This window comes from Galeopterus variegatus, unplaced genomic scaffold, assembly GCF_000696425.1.
Source record: "Galeopterus variegatus unplaced genomic scaffold, G_variegatus-3.0.2 Scaffold2142, whole genome shotgun sequence".
NCBI classification, from domain to species: Eukaryota; Metazoa; Chordata; class Mammalia; order Dermoptera; family Cynocephalidae; genus Galeopterus; species Galeopterus variegatus.
In genome coordinates, this window is record NW_007728253.1 from 251,258 (window position 1) to 265,296 (window position 14,039).

Consider the following 14,039-nt stretch of genomic DNA (forward strand, 5'->3'; position numbering starts at 1 on the left):
GCCTTCATTTTCACAAAGAGTTCTTGTGTGCATGTCTCTCTGTATCCAAATTTCCCCTTTTTCTAAGGATACCAGTCTAACTTTATAAGGAAATTTTATAATTTTCCTTTTTTATAAGGGCATACCCTACTCCAGTATGACCTCATCTTAACTAATTATCTCTGCAACAACGCTATTCCCAAATAAGGTCACATTCTAAGGTACTGGGAGTTAGGACTTCAACATATGAATTTTGGGGGAATACAGTTCAACCCATAACACACTCTCTCTAGGTAAAGCTTTGTTTTCTTGGGTTGTTTTTGTTTTCAATCCTCATAGCAGTGAGCGTAAAGAGATTGCAGAGTATCTAGCTGCAAACCACCCACCATCCATGGGAGTTAACCTCACTGAGGTGTGGTATACAGGAATAATGTTGCTTGGGTTGGGAGTTATTTCCTGTAAACTTTATTTTAAACCCTATTGGTTCCTTTCATTTTCACAGCAAAAGGCATTTGCAATGCAGCATATTGTATTTCTGATATGCCACGTTGATCTCAAACTTTGGTTAAGAGAGAGCCAACTAAGGCTAAGAATCAAAACTTTTGGAAGCTGGAAGGGCCTCATCAAATCCAGACTCCTGATTTTTATAGAGAAGGGAACTCTGGGGCCTGGGAAGGTTAAATGCCTTACCCAAAGGCAGCTACTTAGTGCCAAGTTGGTACCAGAACTCAGCTGCCCTACCTCCTGTTCTAGGTCATTCTTCCACATACCATATTGCTTCTCTGAGCCATGGAGGCCGTGGATCCCCTGTGATTTAAAAGGTTCCAATTCCTTATGTCTTTGTGGTGCTTGTCTCTAGCTAGAGAATATAATCAACTCTGTTCTCAGTACATTCTGTCTATTTGGGGATGTTCTGTGGACTATTCATTCTGCAATTTTTTTTAATCCCTCTAAGACTTACCTCTGGAACCTACTTAAACATGTTATCTCTCAACTCCTTGGATATGAACTCTAGGAAGGCAACTAATTCTGATATTAGGCTCTGCCAAGTATGAACAGGAAAACACATTTTCGTAGACAGCAGAAGCCATTCAGCATTGTGAAGCCCAATAGAAATTACTTTGATTGTCAAGGTTTTTATTTTGGTTTGTTGTTGTTTTGGTGGGGAATTTTTTGTTTGTTTGTTTGTTTGTTTGCATGTCTACATTTCATAATAATTGTATATGAGGTTATTTGCTTCTTTTTAATATTTATAATCTATCGCTCTGACTCTTTTTGGTTTTAGAGGGTTGTTTCCAGCCTTATCGAGGTGTACATGGCAAATAAGAATTGTATGTATTTAAGGTATACAGCATGATATTTTGATATATGTATACATTGTGAAAGGATTACCACAAACAAGCTAATTAACAATATCCATCACCTCACATTGTTATGATATATTTTTGTTTGGTGAGAACACTTAATATCAATACTCAGCAAATTTCAAGTATGCAATACAGCATTATTAACTACACTCACCATGCTTGAATAACTCATCATCTTGAATAATTGAACCTTTGTACCCTTTGACTAATATCTTCCCACGTCCCGTTTCCCCAGCGCCTGGTAACCACCATTCTAGTCTCTGCCTTTATGAGTTTGACTTTTTTAGATTCCACGTAGAAGTGAGCCCACACAGTATTTGTCTTTCTGTGCCCGACTTATTTCATTTAGCATATTGTCCTTCAGGTTCATCCATGTTGTCACAATGGAAGGCTTTCTTTCTTTTTAAAGCTGAATAATACTCCATTGTATATTTATGCCCCACTTTATCCATCAGCAGATACTTAGGTGTTGCCCCAACTTTTTTGAAAGCTCCCTCAGTTAGTGACCTGACCATGTCTCAGCTATTTACCAACTTATTTTTTGCGTTTAGTACAGTACCTGGAATGAAGTAGGCACTCAGTATACATGTGAATGGATGATTTATAGTTCTATAAGTAAAAAAGCAGATACTGATCTTTATGCCAACAGCTCATTACTGAAGTATAATTTACACATAGTAAAATGCAGAAATCCTAAGTGTATAGTTCCATGACTTTTGACAAAATGTGTGCACAGGTAACCATCTCCCAGATCAAGATAAAGAATATTTCTTCATCCTACCAGAAGGTTCCACTCTGTAACTTCCTAGTCATGACCCCAGGGTCATGGAGACATCCTCCTTTGTTTCTTTTGGAAGCTTTGTACTTTTAACTTCCACCTTTTGTCTATGATCCATCTAGAATTAACTTTTGTGTATGGTATGAGATGTGGGTATCAGAGGTTTCTTTTCTTGTCCTTTAACATCTATTCCTGCTTCTTTTGACTAAGTCAAATAATCAACACTTGTCTATAGTACAGGTTGAGTATCTATTATCCAAAATGTTTGGGACCAGAAGTGATTCAAGTTTCTGATTTTTCTGGCTTTTGGAATATTTGGAGAATACTTACCAGCTGAGCATCCCTAATCAGAAATCCAGAATTCAAAATGCTCCAATGAGCATTTCCTTTGTGCATCATGTCAGCACTCAGAAAGTTTCGGATTTGGGAGCATTTTGCAGTTCAGATTTTCAGAATAGGGTTGCTTAACCTGTACTAGATTTGTCATCCAGGAACGGATCTGTGTATCTCTTTTTCTCTTTCATAATTGAGCCATCATTGCTGGAGATGTCTTAGAAACACTGGAAAGCACTAATTCTCTGCAGTAATTGCAGGGCTTAAGGCAATATGTGTAGGATGTGGTAATGCTCCAGAGTCAGGCCTAGATTCAAATCCAGGCACCACGCCATCATTGCTGGAGATGTCTTAGAAACACTGGAAAGCACTAATTCTCTGCAGTAATTGCAGGGCTTAAAGCAATATGTGTAGGATGTGGTAATGCTCCAGAGTCAGGCCTAGATTCAAATCCAGGCACCACCTGTGGCTAAACAAGTTAGCTTTAATTCTCAAACGTACAAAACAAAAAACAAAAGACCCAACCTAAGAGCGTGATCTTTAATGATTAAATGAAATGATGTGTATAATCATCACAGTCAATGATGGCTGCTCACTTTAAACGTGTTGTGTGTGTGAGTGTGTGTAGTGTTGAAGTATGGTGTTGGAAAGAAAAATAAATCTCATAGAGATATATGATGAAAAAGGTCTCTGAACTTGGATGAGGGTTACTTTGAAAAAGGTTTCTCCCTCCCTTTTCCACCACCCACACACATACAAACACTGCCTGCAAAGGAGGGAGGGCCCTGCTTGCTTCTGGGGCTGCTAGTGGCAGGGGCTCAGATGCTGCCCACTTCTGAGCAACCAGGGCTTCCCATCCCAGAACTAACAGAGCTGGAAACACACTGCTTGCTTCTCTTTTTGCCTATCAGTTCAAAGTGTTGCTCTGTGTGCTGGGTCTGCGGCAGGCTTCGTGCCCTTGGCGTTCAGTTACATGGGGGGAGAAGGGACATCAGGGCCAGGGACTAGACCCACACGGCAGCCATCGGTTGATACCAAAGGGAGAGCCGGCTGCTCTGCCTGCCTTCGTTAGGAACAGGCAGTCTGCTTGTCTAAAAATAGCAGAAGTGGGAGAGGGGGGAAGAGCAGCAGCTGTGCTCGTGGCTGAAAGGGGAAAAGGCGGAAACAAGCAGATCTCTCCGAAAGCCTCCTGTTTGGCCAGGTAGGTTAGGAATGGGGGCAGCTAAGCAGTCTGAACTTAGTGCCCATGGTCAAGGGCTTGCTTCCCACTTCCCTGGGTTCATGTTGGGGAGTCTTGTAGAGTTGCCCACCCACTCAGCCAAGTTGCTCAGCAGGAAGGAAATGCTTCGTCCTGCCAGGGATGTGAGATTTGTTGCACACTGCCACCATCCAGGCTGCAAATAGAAAATTCGGTACCAGTGCTTGAGAATTTCCACACCCCCTAGCAACCTCTACCCCCAACCCCCCCAAACCAAAGGTGAGCTGTTCTGAGTGTGACACAGGTGGTGGCTGGACCATCACTTCAGAAGTCCCTGGGTCATGCTGGAATAGGCTTGCCCATAGCAGAGCGTGGCTGTAGGACTAAACAGGTATTTGCAGCCATTAAATGAGACTAGGCCGAATTTGTGGGTTTTCTCTGCAAGTAGAGCTTTCCTATCCACATTTGTTATCACTTACTGTTCCAGTAGCTAAACTTAGCATAGCAGAAAAGGAATTCTTTTTAAAATCTATGTTATATCTGTCTGTGCAAGCAGATCTCATCAAAGCCCCCTGGGAACAGGCCGAGTCCCAGAAGTAAAAGTCATGGTGATATTCCTGTTGGCCTTTCCTTCACCTGCATTATCTGGCTCAGTCCTCCTGGTTGCCTTGTGAGATGGGCTAGGCAGAGACTATCACTGCCGTTTATAGATGAAAAGCCCAGAGCCCCCAGTGTCATGGCTTGCCCAGTGTTGCAGCTAATAATCAGAGGATCTGGGCTTGTATATAGGCCTCTGCCCTTAGTCCAAACACTCTCAGAGTTTTTATGGCAATTAGTTTCTGAAGGGCAAAAATCTCCTAACATGATGCAGCCTAAAATGTGATGAATTTAGGCAAAAGTGGAAAAAAGAAAAAAAAGAGAGAGAGAGACTCCATTTAACCTTGATGTTGGTGTTGGGAATGTTTTTCTTTACATGGCCCAGCAACCATGACTTTGAACCCATGAGGGAAATGTAACTTCAACTTGCTGTTGGCCAGGCAGTAAACAGTATTCACATAGTCAAAACAATATAAACTCTATGTATCAATATTCTAATTTTAGAGCCAGTCCATGGACAAAGCAGGGAAGATTTGGTCATAGCTGCAAGACAGAATATAAATATTAACAGCCATGAGAAAGTAGAAATAAAAGTATTTTTTTAAAGAAATGTGTCTAATACAAAAACAGGGACAGAGATGAAATAATATGAGAAGTTAAAGGATAAACAGCATATGGTTGATGGAATGAAAACGGTGATTAACTATGTTATTCACAGTTACAGAATGAGTAAAATATAAATGGCAAATGTTGGGAGAAAATTTTGCACAGTAGAAGAGTGTCAGTGTTCTTCATAGTGAATCAATGGATGCTGCCTTAGGTTGAGAACATCTTTTACACCCTGATTCATCAAAAGATATGAAGGGAATCACCAGAAGAGCTAAAAGAGAAATCCTAAAAGGAATTACCCCTGGGAGGTAGGAGGTAGAGGCAGGAGGTTGTTAAGTCATTTGCATGTCACATATTATGATGCTATTACTTTAATTAAAAAAGAATTGAGGTAGCGGGAGGGAGAGAGTGACTTTTAAAAGACAAAAACTGTGGATAGTACCATATGTTCCCTGAACAAATGCCCCTATGAGAATTAGCTATAAAACACTCATTAGGACTGCAAACAGAAATCAGAGTGTTCTCGGCTATAAAATTATTGATGACTATTTTCAGCAGAATGGACAGGTTAATGCTCTCCACTGAAGCCAAACTAATATTGCTGGTAACAGAAAGAAGCATTTTTTGTAAATGACAGAGAGACCTGCATAGCATCAGAGCACTATTAAAGCCCGCTCCCAGAGGGGGAGCTAGGACGTGAAATTCCTCCTCCTGTATGGCTCTTACCTAGGAGAAGTTGACGACTGTGCAGAGACCGAAGCACCCAGCAAGGGAAGAGGACTGCAGTCCCTGTGCTCTTACAAGGGAAGAACAGAACTGAGCAGATTAACAGTTTCCTGTGTGGCTTGTCGAAAATTAGGCATAATTAGCCCTCAGACAGTCTGAATCAAGGGAATTGTGCCAAAACTCGATGGTGCAGAACCTAGGCAGGCAGCCAGACTCTTAAACCCAGTCACGTGACATTGCTTCTAGAAATGGATCTTCCCAAGCTGTGAGTCTGAGGAACGGCAGGCACTCTGACCCGACTGCTGGATTTTGAAGGCATTCCTCCCAAGAGAGATACCCTTGCTTATAAGTGACCCCTAAAAGCAGAACCTGGGAAATTTTCAGCCAGAGAAATTAGAAATTGATTCTAAATAGGCTTGTGCCCCGGAAATCAGTAGTACAGTAAGGAAACAGGGCACTAGCAAGACTATTCTCCAGTGTCAGAACTCAAGAGAAATGAATGTTAAATTGATTAGTAGCACAGACATTTAAGCCAAAATCTTTTTTGCAACATATCTTATCTTTCCTACTTGGGGCATCTTCAAGAATGGAGGAGTTTGCTGGAGACTGTGGATACATTTATTTGGGTTAGTTGGTTTGTTTTTGCATTATCTCATTATTCTTTCAATAATTGCATTTCATTAATTTTTTTAAGTAGGAGAGGATACACACATACGTATTCATGCATACAGTACATAGATTCTTAAGCCCAGATAATACTTCATGTCCTATGTGAAGCATTACTTGGTTAGGAAAGATATACCTTTATCTTCAATAATGTGTATAACCTTTACTAATCTCTCTCTGCTAAAAATAATGTAACAATGTTAATAGGAGATATTTTTAGCATCAGTTTCAGCTGAGGCCCAAAACAAAAGTAAGTGTGAGACTGTAGCACTTACAAAGGAAGTCATCAAAAACCAGTTTTGCAACCCTTAGCTGACCGCTTATCTCCAGCCTTTAAAAGAAGTGGAGAGGCCAAGAAAAGAGTTGGCGGGTAGAATGCGATCTTTAGAGAGATCTGTTGGTGATTAGGTGTATCAGTCCCAGCCCAGCAAAAGGGGTTTCAGTGGGACCCTTTGGAGGACTGTATATTTGTCCTAGGAAGTGTCTGACTTATGCCTAAGATCTAAAAAGCTCTAATGTCAGAACAAGGAGAATTTGCTTTTTGGAGTTTGCCTCTGCCACTCACTCACTCACTTCTCTCCTTTCTGTACTTTTTCTCCTTAGCATTTTAGCCAGTAGTCTATATATTTTAAGTATTTATCTCATTGCCTGTCTTCCTCAATACTATGTAAGTTTCAATACTGTGAGGCAGAGATATTTGTCTGTTTTGACCTCTGCTCATCCTAGCACCTGTAATACAACGTGCATAGATGGATGCTCAAGAAATATGTGCCTTGTCCATTTGTTATCACTAATCACTCTAACAACCCTGCTTGTTTGGTATTGTCTTAGTCCGTTTTGTGTGTCTATAACAGAAATACCTGAGACTGGGTAATTTATAAGGAAAAGAGGTTTATTTGGCTTACGATTCTGGGAGAGCTGCATCTGGCGTGGGCCTCAGGCTGCTTCTACTCGTGGTGGAAAGCAGGAGGCAGCCGGCAGGTACAGGCAGATCACATGGAGAGAGGAAGCAAGAGGGGGAGGGAGGTGCCAGGGTCTTTTAAACAACCAGCTCTCATGGGAACTAATAGAGCAAGATCTCATTCACTAATCCCCCCACCTAGGGAGAGCATAAATCCATTCATGAGGGATCCACCCCCGTGACTCAAATAGCTTCCAGCACTGCCACATTGGGGATCAGATTTCCATATGAGTTTTGGCGGGAACAACACATCCAAACTCCATCAGGTATTATTATTCTCATTTTACATTTGGGAAACTGGAGCTCAGAGGGGTTAAGAAACTTATTCAGTATCACACACAACCAAATAAAGAGCCAGAATTCAAAGCCAAATCCATGTGATTCCAAAGCTCATGCTCTGCTTGTTAATGCCTTATCAGCTCAGGTTTTGGTTTCCCTAAAGTGTACTTTCATCCTTTCTTGGGTGGTAGATAGCATCTAATCTAAGATTTTTAGGGAAGTAACATGTACTCTGATCTCACTCAGTACATATTGCCTAGTGAGGATAACAAATATAGAGATTAATTAATTGGTTATATAGCTTTTGCTCAATGCCAAGACAAGAAGTCAGATTATTCAGAATACATTTAATGGTACTTCACTATATAAATGACTGATTATTTATATGAGGGCACTTCATAAAGTTCATGGAAAGATTTGTATTATCTTTTCATCCTATTTTTCCATGTACTTTTTGAAGTACCCTTGTTTAGGCCTGTATGTTTTACCAAGTTCTTTCATATTTGTTATTTTGTTTAAGTATTAAACTGTTGAAAGCTTAAATAGCTTTATTGCTTTTGTTAAATATCAATATTCATTTTTTATGTGCTGCTTCGTAGAGCATATTTTGCCAACTTTCTTTTCCTCAAACCTTTCTATTCATTAATACTCTTCTCAAGAGAACAAAGATTTCCACAGCTCTCATCAGACATCATATAGCATATAGGGTATTTGTTTTTGCTGGTATTACATGATTATTTTGCAAGCTCCTAGGCATATTTGTCTGAGCTACCTTGGTTTCTGCAATGGCAAATCTCTAATATTTCAGCAGAGACGACTATAGAAAAGGTGGTTAGTTGGAAAACAAAGTTCAGATCCTAACTCCAAGCTGTGTAAGCTTGGGCAAGTCTCTGCATCTCCTTGGGCCTCACCTGAGAAGTAGAGATGTTGGGCTGACAGACACATGGAGGGGAGACACAAATGAGCGTGACGGCTTGGGTGTGCGGTAGAAGCGAGTGGTGGGGACGGCGGAACAATGCAGAGGATGTGCCCAGTTTAAAAGAGGCAGCAGCAGTCTCCTTGCAACTTGGAAACATGGCAGCTCTTCTGGTTTCTCAAAAGAATCTGTGGAAAACTGGGTTTTTATGGGGATTTCCTAGTTCTCACTTTGGCAATAACTCAAACTAAAAAAATCTCTTCTTCAGACAACATACAGAATGGGAGAAAAATATTTGCAAACTATACATCTGACAAGGGGTTAATATCAAGAATATGTAAGGAACTGAAACAACTCAACAGCAAAAAAACAAATAACCCAATGAAGAAATGGGCAAAAGAGCTGGATAGACATTTCTCAAAAGAAGATATAAAAATGACCAACAGGTATATGAAAAAATGCTCAACATCACTAATCACCAGAGAAATGCAAATCAACACAACGATGAGATACCAGCACTCTAGCTCGAATGGCTAGTGTCAAAAAGACAAAACAAGTGATGTTATGGAGGTCAGGGAACCCTGGCACACTGTTGGTTTTGAGTGGAAACTGATGCAGCCAGTTATGGAAAACAGCTGTGATCTAAGCCCCGAAGGAGTCGCAGGATGTGGTAATGAGGAAGGGGAGAGATGAAGCCCACCCTCCCCACCCCTGCCCTCAGCTCTCCTGCCTGGGAAGACCACAGGCTGGCTGCTGGTGTTCCTTCCACACGGCTGATGGCCCCCCTCCACCAGCTCCCCAGCATCCATGTCACTCTCTTCTTCCATTTTTTCCAGATAGTTTGTTCCTGCAAAACCTTCCTGTGGCAAATTTTCATGGGTTAAAAGCATTCCTAAAGTTTATTTCAATGGGGGAAAAAATTGTACATCCCTCAGTCCCTAAATTAATTCGCAATTTAAATACTATCAAAATGGGCCTGTTACTTCGACAATTAATGATACTGGTTGTCATATCTTGACAAGGTGGTTTCTCTATAAAGGACTCTCCAATATGCTGTCTACTTGCCTTCCTTTGGCTTTTGCTGTCATCGTTGTTGGTAAACGTAGGCTCCTCAAAAAGCCTATAAGCCAGTGCTCTGTATTTATGTAATCCATTGTTTCTGTATAAAGGACTCTCCAATATGCTGTCTACTTGCCTTCCTTTGGCTTCTGCTGTCATCGTTGTCGGTAAACGTAGGCTCCTCAAAAAGCCTATAAGCCAGTGCTCTGTATTTATGTAATCCATTGTTACTCCAAGCGTGGGTCTTGGACCAGTGGCAGAAGCATCACCTGGAGACTCGTCGGAAATGCAAATTCACGGGCTCCTTGCCAGACCCACTGAATCAGAAATTCTAAGGGCGGGGCCTAAAAGATTGCATTCTAACCGGCCCACCAGGGATTCGGATGCACATTTAAGCTTGAGAACCACTGACGGAACTGAACTGTTCATGCCAAAAAGAAAAGGAAAAAAAAAAATAGAAATCATCAAGGCTAACGATCCACAAGGTTATCTTCTGTAAACTAGANCTATCAAAATGGGCCTGTTACTTCGACAATTAATGATACTGGTTGTCATATCTTGACAAGGTGGTTTCTCTATAAAGGACTCTCCAATATGCTGTCTACTTGCCTTCCTTTGGCTTTTGCTGTCATCGTTGTTGGTAAACGTAGGCTCCTCAAAAAGCCTATAAGCCAGTGCTCTGTATTTATGTAATCCATTGTTACTCCAAGCGTGGGTCTTGGACCAGTGGCAGAAGCATCACCTGGAGACTCGTCGGAAATGCAAATTCACGGGCTCCTTGCCAGACCCACTGAATCAGAAATTCTAAGGGTGGGGCCTAAAAGATTGCATTCTAACCGGCCCACCAGGGATTCGGATGCACATTTAAGCTTGAGAACCACTGACGGAACTGAACTGTTCATGCCAAAAAGAAAAGGAAAAAAAAAAATAGAAATCATCAAGGCTAACGATCCACAAGGTTATCTTCTGTAAACTAGAAAAGCGAATACTGTGAGAGGAGAACTGAAGCAGCAAGAACCAACTATTCATAGTCAAAGGTAACCAGTGGGCCTCTGGACTCCCAGCATCGCCCCACTCACAAGGCAGGGGACCCACAAATCACGTCTCAGAAACTCAGTGAACTGTCTCATGCGCTGACGCAGAGAGAGAAAAATGCACTCTTAGTAAAACCAAATTCTTTAAACTCCAGTGACCATATCTCCCTATTTCCTTTGAATTCTCAAAAAAAATTTCAGCCTCGAAACTGCCCACCTCAGCCTCTTCAGCCACGCTTTGGAGGTGTCTTTAGATTTTGCTCTGGAGGCCACATGCTCATTGTTCATCTTTCTTTTTCCAGTAAAGGGTTGCCTTCCAGTTCGACATTTACCTTGGAAGAGGGGACCATCTACTTGACTGCTGAGCCGGACGCTCTGGAAATGCAGGATGATAATGCCTCTGTGCTTGATGTCTATTTAGTAAGTAATTTTCTAGTTTCTTCCCCCACCACTCCTCCTGCCCCCAGTTTCTGGTTCATAAATGGATCCAGGCTTACAGCAGAGCAAGTTCTCTAAAACCAGGCATGCTTGGGTTTTAGAAGAAATAATGGCACCCTGTTACTTCTACCAATGTCACATCTTCTTACAAACTGTTTTTCCCACGGTTCATGTAGAGCGTGACACAAAAGAGTATCTAGGTTAATACAGATCACCATATAACTCGAGAGAACAAATTCCCTAATGTCGAGGCAAAGCAGGACACCTTGGAGTTGTTGCCAGCAACATTATGCCTGCCTTTGACTCGGTTGTATCCCCTTGTGTTTGCATCTTCATTTTGGGCCTGCTCCCCAGGTAAGTTACTAGGCTGAGAGGCACAGAAGCAGGTCATGACAGGAACCAAAGTTCAGCACCAAAGAATCTTGGCCAACTCCATCCTCAATTGTCACCAACCAGCTGTGTGATTTGGGCAAGAACCTCTCTAACTGAGTGTTCTTATTTGCCAAAAAAGGGAAAAGCCTGCCCGGCCTACTCACAAGGCTGCTTTGAGGATCACGAGTGAGCACGGATGTGAACATCCTTTAGTGCCTATCGAATTGTCTAGATAGGTTTAATTGGATTGTTAGATGATGCTAAAAAGATACCTTGGTGAGCTGGACTATAAAAGAGGAGACTGAGCATTTTCCCTGAGAAGTACATCTCTCACGTACATACTCCATGTTCCTGCACAAGATTACATGAAACAGGGGAAGTGTTGATTCAGAATTTTCTACTTGTTTAAGTTTTGCGAACCCTGAGCCAATACTCTCCATCACTCATGATGTACAAGTGCACCCTCAAGAATCATCACTACTGGTGCATGTTGCACAGCAGCACATTTCCACACACCTCTGAGCTCCTGGAAGCTGCATTTATGCTTCTCCATACCCCCCAACCTAGCACCATATTTCCTCAAGTGTGCTCTGCAGGACTCTAGTCCCCAAAGTGTTACTTCTCAGCCCATAGCCCTCTAGTGTCTCCCCAGCTCTCCTGGAGTAAAATCCAAAATCCTTAAGGCCCTACATGCTCTGGCCTCCCCTGACTCTTTTACCCCCACCCCCAGGCTTCTGTCTTCCTTGCCGATGCTGTCCCTTCCACACTGGCCTCCTTGGCATTCCTCCCTCAAACCAAGCCTGTTTCTGCTCCAGGACCTTTGCACTTGCTGTTCCTGTCTGTACACTCATTCCCAGCCATCCCATGCTTGCTCTCTCACTTCCTTCCAGTCTCAGTCCAAACATCTTCTCAGATATCTCAGGCTTTACTTGGCCACCCCATGTAAAATAGCAGCCCCCCACCAACTGTTCTGAAAAGATTTTTTTAATAAACCCTGAATATGCTGGTTGCTGCATAAACAGAATTTTTCCCGCTGAGCAGTGCTCCTCCCCCCACTGCCTCCACTTTTAAAAAGTAAGTTATAGCATATTGCAAAATCCTTACAAAAAAAATTTTTATCTCCCCTCCCCCCCACACACACACATAACTAAGGAAATAGGGAATTAAATAGAAGAAAAATGACAATATGTTTTGGTCCCATGATAAGTCGGCTTTCATCTAAAGGTAGAAATCAGGAAAGCATTTCAGAAAGAGGCCAAATAAAATCTCATCTTTATGAGCTGATGGTTCATGCCACTTTCATATGTCTTTATGAAAACCAGATTTGCACCAGCCAGGGAAGTGTAATAGTGATGAGTGGAATGCAAAATCACAAGCGGTTAAAAGATATTATTAGTGCCAGCTCTTTGTTATCCTTATTCTTTTGGTAGGAAGGTGGTCTTATTCATCACTTTGCTTTCTCCTCCTTGGTATTATCAATTTCGTCTATAAGAATACTGCCATTTGGTTTTATTAGTGTCTTACTTCATTGCTCTAAGTCTTTAGTTCTCTGACATTGAAAAGTAAAGCATTTCAGAAAAGGATGATGCTTGCCTCAGAAGCCACGGGGAAAAGCCGCAGTATTAATTGTTGGTTGTGTTGAGAGCACTTGAGCACCAATTAGAAATAAAGGAACCATGGGAGTTTAGAACAGAAAGAGGTGGGGGTGGGGGTTAGCTGGCTGCTGTGGTCACCTGGTCAGTCTGCCCCAGCACAGGGTATGTTATGACTCAGAAACAAGGGAGGAGAGGAAAGAAAAAAGAGAGCGGTCAAGCTGTGGAGAGGGTAACAAGGCAGTAGAAATTTTTCTCACCAAGCTTAGAGAAAAACTAATCTAGTCTAATCCTCTTTTGTGGTTAATAACAATAATCTATGAAACATGTTTCAGTGATTCCTGTGCCATTGGCACCTCATATGTATTAACTCATTTGATCCTCACAGCCACCCTATGAGGTCGAGGTGGTTGCTAGCTCCATTGCACAGACAAGGAAATTGAGGCACAGGGAGATTATGCCATTTGACCCAGGTTTGCAGCCAGTAATCAGTAAGAGCTGGGATTCCAACCAGTAGGGAACTAGCCTAGAGGCCACACTCTTAATTGCTGAGTTGTGCTGTCTAATTAGGAATTATGCTGCCTTTGCAGTATGCAGATTAGACCCAGAGATGTTAAGTGACTTGCCCAAGATCAGACAACAAGGTAATGTGGCAAGAAAAATATAGAGGAAAAAGGGTACAGAGACAAATTTGGGCTAAGAAACATTGGCTTTTTAAATTTCAATGTGGAATATGAAGGTTCAAGCAGAATAGTGTAAGAGAAACAGTTCAGCATTGTTGGAAGAGCACAGGCGTTTGGATAATGACAATATCACTGGCCAGACTGAGTACATACCATGTGCCAGACAGTGTACCAGTCCTTTTCTTGCACTAGCTCATTCATGAACATACATGTTATATTTGTTTTCATTCACACAGATGAGGAAACTGAGGCTTAACTTGACCAACTCTCAGAGCTGATTAATGACAGAGCCAGAATTCAAAATCCAGCTCTATATGTTTCTCCGCCTAATCTTGAACTCATGAAACACCCTGCCATTGATACAAGTCTCACCTCCCTCTCTTTAAAATCATGCTCCTTGTGAAAGTGAGAGATGGATCCAGAAAGGAAGGAACAGGGAGTTTTAGGTTGAG

At 41.9% G+C, this 14,039-nt stretch overlaps 1 protein-coding gene across 3 annotated transcripts in view; it reads left to right on the forward strand.

The window, feature by feature from the left end:
• The window catches only part of PIP5K1B (phosphatidylinositol-4-phosphate 5-kinase, type I, beta), a 195,788-nt gene that overhangs the window by 166,919 nt on the left and 14,830 nt on the right, over nt 1–14,039 (forward strand). For 2 of the 3 annotated variants that reach the window (XM_008580661.1, XM_008580664.1), the window contains one exon: nt 10,805–10,922. The exons of the other annotated variant lie outside the window; for it this stretch is intronic. In XM_008580661.1, the coding sequence (XP_008578883.1) occupies nt 10,805–10,922 (118 nt within the window). The remainder of the gene's footprint in view (nt 1–10,804; nt 10,923–14,039) is intronic. 3 annotated transcript variants of the gene reach the window in all.